The following is a 12,747-nucleotide window of genomic DNA, read 5'->3' as shown; positions in this document are numbered from 1 at the left end:
AACTGAAATTGGCTTAAGTTCCATTAAATCATTGCCTTGAACAGAACTCACAAATACAGGAGTGCAGAACTGGTCACTTATATTTCTTCCTCCTGCAAAAATCATTCCCCAAGATGCATGGAAATGACTTTAAACCAAAGAAACAACATAAAACCCCCTGTACTTCCTACTAGCACTTATTCTCACAAGATATCTGGAAAAACAGACTAAAAAACTCACCCAATCAAATCAACAAAAAACAAGGAGCTGAGGGTGGGACATCATAAAACAGAGTACCAAATCCCCAGCACCTGCCAATATGTAGTTACCTTTTTCCATAAGGCATGTAAGACAAAAATGAAAGAAGAAACAGAACAAGAAAAGGAAGGGCTCTGTAACTTCTAAGCTGACATTTAAGATGGAGATGTGAATCCTATGTGTTCCCATTTCTCCTTCAGTCAGTAATGACAGGATTACCATGATACAGTAGCAGCTGAAGAGAACAATTTTAAATCATCAAATAGCTTAAAAGAACAATCCTTTCTTGAAGACTGCAGATAAAATTCCAAAGAATGACAGGTCTGTAACATTCAAGGTGTGAAATCAGGCCTAAATCACTCACAAGGAACGTTTTCATATAACTACGTAACAGACTCCTGGTCCGTCACAGCAAAGATAACAATTGCTTTTTGCTCAGACTTCATTTCCAACATTTATGAGTTTTGGGGTATGATGCACTACCAAAATGATTGGAAAGATAAAGAGTTATTAACGAACACAGTGAGAGAAATGTTTGATTGGATCAGGATTTAAAATTTAGAAGAGTAAAACTACTGAAAGACAGAAGGACCTTGAAACTGATCTGATAATGCCAGTTTTCCTTGCATGTGGTAACTCTGCTCCTGTTTGTCTCCCTTGTAAGGGAAAATGCTCTGATGGATTGAGCCATAGTAATGGCTACAGTTGCTATCTCCCAAATAAGTGCTTTGAGTTATAGCTGAGAAATGTGATCATAAAGTATTCTAGAATGTAATGCTGCTGTAATTGACATCAAAATAAGAGCTAGAACACTACAGAAATAATTGCAGTGTTTAACATGGCAAAGATTGTAACCGCTTTTGTTATTTCTTCTTTGGGTCCCTCTGCACTTTTACATGGCACTTCCAAGGCCAGTCTGTGTCAAAAGATCTGCAAGTAGAAAGCAAAATCCAAAAGCCAGCACTTCAACAACCTGTAAGTACTGGATACCAGATGCACATATGAAAACCATGGAACATACATCTCTGTTTAAGTCTTGGAAAGGAAAGAGAGACATCACCTCATTTCTGGGTGATTAAAGAATCACTCTAACTAGTACTCCTAACTAGGTAACCTACACAGCTCAAAGGGCATGCTCATCAATAGGGAAAAACAAGCCACCACAAATTATTTACAGTCACGAGGGTCTGCAGCAAAGCATCTGCACTCAGAATAATGCTGAGTATAGTCTTAGAATAAAGATGTAACATTTTAATTACACAGTAATAGGAGAACACTGCTGTATAAGCACCAAGGCATCCATGACAACAGAAACACAGCAGACAATTCTTTTTTTTTTAAATAGAACGTATAATACATTTGCTGTAAATAACTGTAATTCAGGCATCACAGTGCTTCAATGCAGATCCCAGGAGTTGGATCTATGACACCTCCCCACATTTTCATGTTAGTTAGAAACCAGAAAAAAACCTAAAGCAAAATATTTAGATATTACCAATTCCGCTATTCATCATTTGTGTGGATCCATAGCGACACTGGTAACCTCACTAGTCTCACTGAGGAGACAGTGACTGGGTGATTTTTTGTTTTTACTTTCAATTTCCCATGCAAATAAAACATGCTTGACAGCATGTATCTGCAGTTAAAAACAACAGATAGCAAAAGCAAACTCAGTGTCAACAACAGGAATCATACACTCCTAGCTGAAAAATGATTTACAATGCACTCTTGAGACAAAGCTCTAACAAAGTTTGCATAAACACATTCAAAACACATAAACATTTTGACACGTATCTTGTACTGTACCTTGTCATATTTGCTACTGGAACCAAAGCCAAAAATCAGAAGGTGACCGTGAGAATCAGTACATGCAAAATGCTGCCCATCAGGAGAGCACTTGCAGTCAAAAACTGCACCATGTCCTTGTCCTTCAATCTGAAATACATCAATATACAAAATGATTAAGTTACCAGAAACAAACTGTTTGCAATTATGATTAGCAAAACTGTGGTGCTGACGTTGAAACTTATATAAAATCTGCAAGGTGGTGTACTGCTAAGATGGAAGCTCCTTTCAAACACCTTACTTTTTTGGCTATTCACTTTCCATTCAATTTTTAAAATAATGCTCGTGAAAGATGCCAAATTGATAGTAGTAGTAGAAACTGACAGACTTAATCCGCAAAGCAGGCACAGTACAGGAAGTGAAAATAAAAGCTTCCCCTTGAACGTCCTGCTAATAAACCTAAACAGAGAGCTGGGTCCAGTTCAGGGCTTTAGTCGCTACACCCTTTCAATCCTCTGCCTCTTTGCTAAGCTATAGCCCATAGCAATGGCTGCTGTGGTGCTTCGGGACACCTGCCCACTACAAAACACACTGACATTGACAACCCACATTACACAACTTAGCAACTGCCTGTTTCTGTAATTCCTACTCCTAATTTATTGGAGTGGGGGAGGTTTTGATTTTTGTAAAAACTCCACTTTTTAAAAGGAGAACTGCAAAGATTTTAAAAAAGGAATTTTTACCTGATACTCATTTTCTGTTTTCCAGTTCCTTTAAGCCAGAACAAATGGGTTTTTGTTTTTCCCTGCAACCTGTCAATCAAGCAGAGGTGACCAATCACCACTCTGAATTTTCACGTCTTCAGCACCTCTTCAGAAAGCCCCTTTCTATTCTCCCCAGTAAAGGACTTCTGCATTGTCTTTAAAGCAAAAGAAAGAAAAAAAAAAAAAAAAAAAAAAAAGGGGGGGGGGAAAAAAAAAAGTAATTCTTTCCCTAACTGTGGAGGGCCTATGTACTGCCAGAGCAAACAACAGTATTCAGTCTGCACGCAGAAGCACTATGCACTTCAACAGCACCTTCCAGAGGCCACCAGCATTACTTCCAAAGTGAATGAACTAAGCCTCAAAAATCAAGTGAAGCAGGCAGTGCCTTTCCTAAATTGCAGACTGAGACTAAGGCAAGAAGTCCATTTCTTTCGCCCGTGGTCCTACAGCGTTCCTGCTCCCCTGCACACCCTCCCAACAGTAAAGGCTACTACACCTATGACCAGGGGTTCAATAATTTGACAAGGGTCTTTCCTACTATGAGTGTGTTCCATAACAGTTTCTGGATTGGGATAAAAGGAACATAAATCTATTCAAGTTTTATGTTCTGTTTTGCCCATTATTCCAGAAGGAACAAATTCTTAACAGAGGTATCCTATAGAAAAAAGATGGAAAATAAAAACAGAGCTTCAAGTGAGCGGCACTAACATTGCAACAGCTAAGAACATAGAATTACTTTAGGCAAAGCAAGATCCAACAAGGCAAAACTACAACTTTGCGCTGCTTTTTGCGTACAGAAAGCTCATCTTATTCAAGGGAGACAGTCTGAAGGAGCAGATAAAAAGGGGAAGGAACTCCAGCCCAAGTGCAGGCTTTACAGATGTAGAGGAAAAATCTCATAAAGAAGTATATGCATAGAGACTGCTGACTGCCTTACCCCAACAAAGGAAATACAAAAGTATCAAACCTCCTAACGTTAAAGTTCTTCATAAACAGAATTTCAGGGTCCTCTTATAGAGCCCAAGAATGGAAGACCTTGTTTCACAAGGAAAACATGACCAGGGAAGAATTATTTGCTAACAACTGTGGGGTGGAAACTTAAAAATAGAAGGAAAATAAATCAGAATCTTAGATTATTTTTTAATTTTAATTTTTCCCAACAAGAAATGGCTTAGATGGACCATTTTCAAGAAATTCCTGTATTTTAAGAGTGAAACATTATTTGGAAGACACTCCTTTCTTATATAAAGAAAACATAGTGATCTCCTTATTCAGTAATTAGTACAGATTAAATAGTTTCACTGTAAATATGGCCAGAATCTGGTGTAAAACATGCTTATGAAAAGGACAGAAGTAGGATCATTTAGTACAATCCCTCAAGTCTGATGCACCACTACTTGGAAATAAAGACTCTTAGTATTACAAAAACAAAAAAAACTACTCTTAGGGATAAGCTTCCAATGCATAATTGCTATTAAAAGCAATTGGCAAAGCCTGCCAGAGTGTGATATCCAGTATATAATACACACACAAAAATATTTTGATTTAATAAATTGCACTTTACAATGGAATTTCTTTAATAATAAAAGCTAACACAGGATTTGGTCACTTGAAACAGAAACTAAATTTAAAGTTGCAAAAGGTAAAGCTGAAATAAATCAAGGAAGCTCTAACTTCTGGTAAGCTAAATGTAGGGCATTAGCAGAAAGGAAGCTTTCCTCATCCTGTCCCCTTCGAGTCAAAGGTACAAGTACCGTCTGAAGACAGCATCCCCAAAAAGTGAAATGTTTTTTACTTTCTGGAATCTTTCCTTGCTGAATGATATCTGCGGCAGGGAGAAGACACCACTCATGAGCACAAAAAAGCACACTGGTTAATTAAGAGCTGTGCATACAATGTGAGGACTGCCAATAAGTCAGCGTGTTAAGACACTTGTTAACAAAGCAAGTAGCAGAGATTCTTCAGTCACAAACAAGGAAGAACTAGTGATGCGTACAATGAAGAATAAGGTAAGGTTACTTTTAGTATCAACAACTCCAAGAATTATGCTATTTGCCTGCATTTTATATGCAAGGAAACAGAAGGACATTGGAATGTCAACGAGAGGAATGTTGATTAAAAACATAAATGGACAGCTATCCTTTTCCTCTCGGTTCAGAACAGTTTGCTGTTCTTAAACCAGAGATAATAGAGCTGTGAAACAACAGTATAAATTAACATCTTAGATCACTAAAGTAGTTTCTTGTTTGAAAACAGAAAAGTAGTACCTAGAGAAAGAGAGAAGATGGAGCTTTTTTGACCCATTATCAATAGACAGTATGAAAGACTTAAAAGCTAGTTTTTAAGGAACACACAGCACACGGGGCAGAAATAATAGAATGGCCTGGGTTGAAAAGGACAACAATGATCATCTAGTTTCAACCCCCTGCTATGTGCAGGGTCGCCAACCACCAGACCAGGCTGCCCAGAGCCACATCCAGCCTGGCCTTGAATGCCTGCAGGGATGGGGCAACCACAACCTCCTTGGGCAACCTGTTCCAGTGCGTCACCACCCTCTGAGTGAAAAACTTCCTCCTAGAGAAGGAGGAGAGCTTACCAGAAAACTTAACAGACTTCCTTCAGTAAATTAAATGATTTTACATACCAAAGAAAATATAATTCATTTACTTTAAAAACAAACAAACAAAAGAAACCACTAGCTGGATTTCACAGGCACAGCACTATCACATGACATGGCACTTAATTCAAATAGGACAAACTGTGCAGCAGGTGAACTTGCTAAGAATGGATAACAGTTTCTGGTTTTGAAAAAAGATACACAGACCTAAAAGAATGCAAACAGTAAAATCCCTCAATCCAGGTCTTTCTATTGGTGACTGAAGGAAAAAAAACCAAACTGTTGATGAAATCAACATTAGCAAGTCCACCACTAGGAACAGATGTGGGACACAGCACAAACAGTAACAACTGAAGCAATCAGAAGCCAACAAGAAAAGAATGCAGCAGGCCACGAATGTAGTAAGATCATTAGAAGTAACTTACTAAGGGACCTCTGCCTATGCAGCTCCATCTGACCTCCCAGCACAAGTCATCAGTATCGTTCAACACGTCAATGAACTCTAGCCTGAGGTAGATATTTTCCTTGACATTAAGATACTGAGGCCATTAGTTGGAAACAAGAAGATCACTGTTCGACTGCAATGCATTACACATGATGCAACAACAAAAGGAAAACTATAATCCTAAAGCACACCAGAGATACATCCAGACAAGAAAGAAAAAGCTCACACATGGAAAGACAAGTAGGCACTGAGACAAAAGAACTCCTCTAAAAGAACACAAATAATTTTTGCTTCCTATATTCAAGGGAAGCAAATTCAAACTGCAACAGCTACAGAGACACGTTTTCACTTATCGTGAGAATGGAAAACCTCAGAGCTCAGACTCCTAGCACAGGCACTAAGGAAAGAGAACACATATTCAGAATCCTTTAGCAGGAAGACAACAAGCCTGCTAAAAAGCATGGGTACAAATGAAAACCAATCACAAGCAACACTCAAATTTAAGAACTAAAATTTAGATTCTTCTAGTCACAACAATATGCCAGAGCAACCTTCTAAAAATACCAATAAAATGCAAAGATAATTAACTGTTATTAAAGCAAACAGACTCTTTTGTAAGTGTTGACACTGTATTATAGCTGCTAGAATCAAGTCAATTTCCAGCTATTGGGAAGTCTCCCCTGCATATATAGGTTCTCTTTTGCTCTAAGGAGCAATCTCTGACAACTGATAAGCTAAAAAATATCAACAGACTTCCTACCAAGTCCATTAAAATACCCTACAGATCACCCATGGGTGCCTGAACTTATATAAATCTCCAATAAGTATTTACAATGTATTATTTGTTACTAAATACTCTGCAAACTCAGTACTGTGCTTTTTCTTTATTTAATTAAGAGATGATAATGAAGGCTTTGTTCTTCCGGACCCTTTATATGTCTTTAAATACTACTCAAAGGTGAAACCTTTCAAAAATTTCAGAAACATTTCAGTAAGGCTACAACGGACTGATTCAAAAGTTGTACATTTAAAATCTTATTTTTAGTCATTCCGTGTTTCAGATGAGGTCCTAAACTACGCAGTCTACATTATTCCATAAAAATGGGAATTTTCTTCAGACATTATGAAGGCCACAACATAAGGCAATGGTCTTCAAATCTCCACTAATGCTGGAGGTTACAACAGGTTGTCCATATGGGCAAGTGGCTTGCAGAACCAATCGATGCAGAGAGCACTTTGTTGAGCTTTCCTGAATGGAATCTGATCTTCCATACTACACTTCTGATAGGGACTCCAACTTTTTGGCATGCCATTTAGGCTAAAATGAATTGGGAAGCTGCCAACAAGATCTAGGCTTACTGATTAATGTAAAGGAAACAGTGTTGTAACTGATATGATCATAGAATCATAGAATTACCCAGGTTGGAAATGACCTTGAAGATCATCAAGTCCAACCGCAGCCTAAGCAGGACCCTAACTCTAAAACCCTCCACTAAATCATATCCCTGAGCACCACATCCAGGGATGGCGATAATGCTATTGGGGCCTCAAAGTTTGTCAGGTTGCACTGAAAATAAAAGCAGCATGAGAACATAAGAAAACACATTGTACAGATCAGTGAGAGAATACACTTTCTTTCAGAAGATTAAATTGTTCACTAAGTTTTCAAACTAATGAGTAGGCCTCAGAAGAAAAGGTAGGAAAAACACTGCTGAACAGACATAAAGAGGCACAGCATAGTCATTGCCTGTAATGAAATATTCATTCAAAAACAAAGGACAGAGCCAACAACCAGCTCTCTGAAGGAGGAGCATGCAATAAATTAATAAGTAAATAAAATAAAATCAGAATCACAACTTGGTAGTCTCTGCTTGATTGACAGCTTGCAGGAAGAAACCCCTTTGACCTCAATCAGTTGATGCTGTTTTCACACTAACACAGTAAATTCTAAAAAAAGTAAGGATTAAGTTGTAATTAAATACGTAAATCATTACTGGGGGATGAGGACAGGGAATCTGGTAAAACTGACATAAACTGGACAACAGCTCCTTTATGAAACATATTACTACCATCACCTCCACGGCAGTTCCCAATTTTCCCTCACTTTTTTTAATATAAAAACTAAGATGTGTAAGAAAAAAGACACAGTGACCAGAGAGAGGGAAAAATATCCCCCAATCCAGTAGTGTGGCAGGCTTTCCAGTAACTCTAAGGAGGGTTTGAATTACACCCTCAATAGTTTCCGCTGTGTAAAACAGTGACGCTCTTATGGGATGCTTGAACTTGGTCAAGTTTTGCGTATGACTCTTTTAAGTCACTGTTCACAGCTTCACATAGATTCACAATACATCCAGACACCAAAGCTAAGTGAGAGCTTCTATTAAAATCTTCCAGAAGATACAGTATATGTTGCAAGGTTGGAAAATGTAAAAGCTTGGAAAAAAGGGCCTTGCAATACGCCTACCACCTATCTTACAGATCTTATACTTGGAAAGAAATGCAATGAATCAGGAATAGAACCAGACAAGTTTACATTAAGTACAAATCATCTAGCTGTAGATATGGAAACAAAACCTCCGACGTTAGCTTCAGAAATCTTATCCTTATTTCTCAATGTCCATATGATTTTGAATTTTTGTATCTAAAATGTAAAGCATTTATTTGCATTAACAGGCTTACACATATCAACTAATTCCTAGCTGTAAAAAGGAATTTATTCACAACAGTAACTTCATATAGTGAACGTAAAGCAAACCCATTAAGAATGTATCCACCTGCTTCAAGCTGTCTCACCAAGTGAGTGACAGTACACATTTGCAATTTCAAAGACAAGCATGTAATACAACTATCTGATAGTTGCATTATATAACAATTAAATACAATTACTGCTTTAATACTATAACCACATTTGCTAATTTTGTGTCTGCGTTTCTAGAAGAATAACTTGTTTCATTATGATATCATCTGATATTGCAACAGCACATTAAGAGCTATACTATATATATATATAGTATATATACTATATATATACTATTCACATTACCAGGAGAGAGTGGCTTTACAAAGTACAAAGTAACATCTGCTTGCTGATTCTACTTGCCCAAGTGTTTTTAAAGGCAATCAAATGAAATAAAGCAATTTCAGAGATCGTCTTCAAAACACAAAAAGCTGAGTTTTAGTATCTTCAGCCCAAGGCTTCTCAAGAAAGAAGCAACCTTAGAAAGGAAACTAAGGACTAAAGAGCAGTACATTTTATTCATAGAGTTTGATCTAAACTTCAAGACTGGTCAGAAAACCAAAGGACCTACAAGTAAGTTTGTGAATATCCAGAAGCAAATTTTACTATTGTAAAGTTCTGCACTGCTCTTAATAAAACTTAATAAAGATCTGATTCTCTAAGTATAAAAAGCAGATGCTAGATTCTCATCTTCTGAATTGTAGACACAGATCTTCCACTGAAGCAAAGCATTTTTCTTCATAGCTATTACTTCAGCAACACCCAAATATAATCAATGCAGCATCTAGATTTCTATTTCTATGACCTCTTAGCTTCATGTACGTGGTATGAATGCAAAAGCATTAAAAAAAATTAATTGATAATTACATTGAAAGTAACAATATATAGTTCTTTGTTTTTTAAAAAAATAAATGATGTTGAGTATGGCATTACATTGAAAATGAGATTTCAACTAGACAAGCCAGTCCAAGCTTCTGGCCAACTTGCAAAGACAGTATACGACACTCAATGCTTTACAAAAGAAGTCATAACCCAAAGAACTCAATAGTTATAAAGTTCAAAGTTTCATTCATGTTTTTATACTAGTACAAAATAATCCTTCAGGCTTTTGGTTCCACCCACCCTCCCAGCCCAGAAGGGTGTTCACCAACTTCTGCAATACCTTCCTAATCCCAGCCAAACAGAAGATATAAGATAAGCACAGGTTGCTTCACAGCTGCTGTTTTTCCCACCAATGTACTCAGTAAGATATTAAATCATATTTAAGTTTTGATGCAGCAACATAATACAAAGTCAAAATGCTGCATACTGCTCAAAGGGTCTATAAATATTTATCTCAGGTTCCAGTAGGATGTCCTTTCATTTCTGAACTCCAAGGATGAAAGTTTCATCCCCAGTTATCTTTTTTTTTTTCTTTTTTTTTTTTTATAAAAAGAGAACATGAAGAAAATAAAAGTGTTATATTTAGGCAGATAAATTTGAACTTCTGTCTGAAACATCAAGTAATTTGCTTCTGGGCTGACAATTTCAGATAGATAGGATGAAAATCACATATTACTAACATGAAAACTGCAACTGCAAAAAGCTTAAACTTGTTAGCAAATGGATGATTTTCAATTCAGCTCAACACTGTACTCATTTTAACACATTGCTTTCAATACAGACGGAAGAAACTACACACTCCACATTAGTCAAATCTTTGAATAAACCATTTAACACTTTACAAAATGAACATGAAAGTCTACGTCCTTGTTTTGTTCTTAAATAAGTTCATATTTAAGGTTTAAGTTTCATCATCTGTTGCTAACTAGTAACATGCTGAACACACTCAAGCGACAAGAATTCCTAGTTCTAGATACAATTACGATTTACATGAAGTAATATTTTGGATGAAAGTTTGATAGTGCTCACTGTGGTTTTCCCACAGCAAAGTACCTGGAATGAAAGAAAACTAGGATGTTGGTACAAAGAATTAAATGAAAATAAGCACGAGCTGAAAATGACAGTTCTTTCCTCCAGCCCCACAAACACAGGTTTACATGTGTTCTGAGGAATGCCTCACTACCTTACAGCAACTACAGTTATCAAAGATAACGCTGTCATTGTAGGTCTCAATGAAAAAGCCTGTATTATGCTTTGGACTGGAGTTTTTCAGAGACAGCAAAGAGTAACAGTGAGGGCACTGTAAGAAATCATCCATTATTCTTCAAATATCAATCTGGTTTCCAGGGGAAGCAACGTACAGTCAGAGAGAACAATCATGTTCCATGGAGAGATTGAAGTTTCTCTTTTGCGCTGTAACTGAGGCTGAGGATACAGGAGAGGGAGAAGACGTTTCATGAGGATTTCTTTATCTTCCTCCAAAAAGAATCAAAGTTGCTTCAAATCACTAGTTTACAGAGTTGTGGTGCATTTCTGAAGTACACTCATGTAATTCTTTGGAATCGGCAAACCTGCAACAGCTGAAGATACACAGTGTGACCTTTAAGTGTCAGAGGCTAAGGTGGCTCAGCCTTTCAACAAGTTGGAGAAAGGCACAAAGGCAGGAAGATTTTGAAGTATTCAGATTTGTCAATTTAATACAAGACTGTAAAAACATTCTTTCAATATCAGTATTTCAAAGCATTCTTCAGATTTCATGATTCTATGAATACGAAGGCCACCTTTGAACTCAATTCAAAGTTGTTTCCAGAAATACCATTTATCCAGAACGTGTCCCCAAAAGCACTGTAATACACAACAGTGCTCAGAGAGGGTCTTAAAGCTAAGGTAGAAACAGGAATTGGTCCAAACAAAGTCTTCACAAGCATTAGAACTTCCTGATTACAAGCAAATGTCTGAAAATAACAAGTTCAAGTATATAGGAGCTTCCGAGGCACGTGGGTAACATGAGATGTAAAAAAGCTGACTAGTGGTTGTACAAAGCCTCACTTCTCCAAGATTCAGCTTGCAAAGAGTCAGTCCAGGAAGACAGAAGAACAATGTTTCATCACGTAAGATATTCTAGTTGGTTTGTCTTGCTTAATGTTGTTTTGGTGTTTTTCATGGTTGTTATTGTTGTCATTTTTTAATGTATCAGGAAAACGTTTTGATTTTAAAACAGAGGAATTCACACTCCTACTTGTCAGCTTATTAATTTCTACTTTACGCAAAGCAGTTTTTCTTATTTTAAACATAAAGGTTAGTCAGAAAGACTCTCTTAACCAATATAAAAGCTTTCAATAATTGTAAAGCCTACTTACAATATTTAATCGAGTATCTGATTCAAGCAATTACATTTGAAGGTAACTGCAAAAATAAATGTTCTACAGTCAGCTAAGATTGAAAAACCTACCCATCCCTAGTCCTTCATTCTTTTCACTGTACTACAGATATTGTATTCTCAGCTCCATACTTGCAAGTAATGGCAGACACCATATGTTCTTGCAACTGTCGGGCTGTGCTGCAAACCAAATTATTAGCCAAAAACAAAAACTAACCCCACACAACAGAGCGAAAGGCCTTTCAGTGCATATCCTGAAATTGTTTAGGAAAGATTTTTTTTTCTTTAAATATACTTCTCCTGGGCAGCCCATCCGTGGCACAAGTGGCATTTGCTTTACTGCAGGAGAAACCTACTCACTAAAGCTCCAGACAGAAGGAACTCTCACTGCAAGCAGTCTGAGCTGGCAGACCTCAGTCCTGAGGGGTACTGCAGAAGGGAAGTCACAGAAATGAAAGAAAAATCACAGGCAAGACTCTAATACCATAAAGATATCTGGATTCAGACTCAACAAACACTTTGTATGTGATTACAACAGCAACAAAAAATAAACAATCAAGAATTTTGCCTCTTCCCAATGTTATTAAGTACCTCATTTTCTCCTTGAGAAGACTCCCAAGACCCTGTAGTTTTCTCTCCCCATCAAACATTCTTAGAACTGAGAAACTTTTGTTAAGGCCTGTGAGAATTTTAGGTATTAGGCCAAGTTGCAGCATACACCATTCAAGTGAAAATATTAGAACCAAATACTAATAAAGCAAAACTGTGAAGTCTAATAAAAAGTGACTCAGTGACAACATCTGAAAGAAAACGGGCACTATAACTACTGAGTGATGAACACATTTTGTTATTATTTTATTTTTTAAATGGCCTAACAGAGCACTAATCTTACAAATTCAA

The 12,747-nt window shown here is 37.1% G+C and overlaps 1 protein-coding gene across 3 annotated transcripts in view; it reads right to left on the bottom strand.

The window, feature by feature from the left end:
- PHIP (pleckstrin homology domain interacting protein) overlaps nt 1–12,747 on the bottom strand; it is a 98,320-nt gene that overhangs the window by 42,075 nt on the left and 43,498 nt on the right. For all 3 annotated transcript variants that reach the window (XM_015859017.2, XM_015859018.2, XM_015859019.2), the window contains one exon: nt 2,044–2,172. In XM_015859017.2, the coding sequence (XP_015714503.1) occupies nt 2,044–2,172 (129 nt within the window). The remainder of the gene's footprint in view (nt 1–2,043; nt 2,173–12,747) is intronic.

Source organism: Coturnix japonica, chromosome 3 (genome assembly GCF_001577835.2).
Source record: "Coturnix japonica isolate 7356 chromosome 3, Coturnix japonica 2.1, whole genome shotgun sequence".
Classification (NCBI taxonomy): domain Eukaryota; kingdom Metazoa; phylum Chordata; class Aves; order Galliformes; family Phasianidae; genus Coturnix; species Coturnix japonica.
Note: the sequence above shows the minus strand (reverse complement) of the source record. Positions and strands in the feature narration are given on the sequence as shown.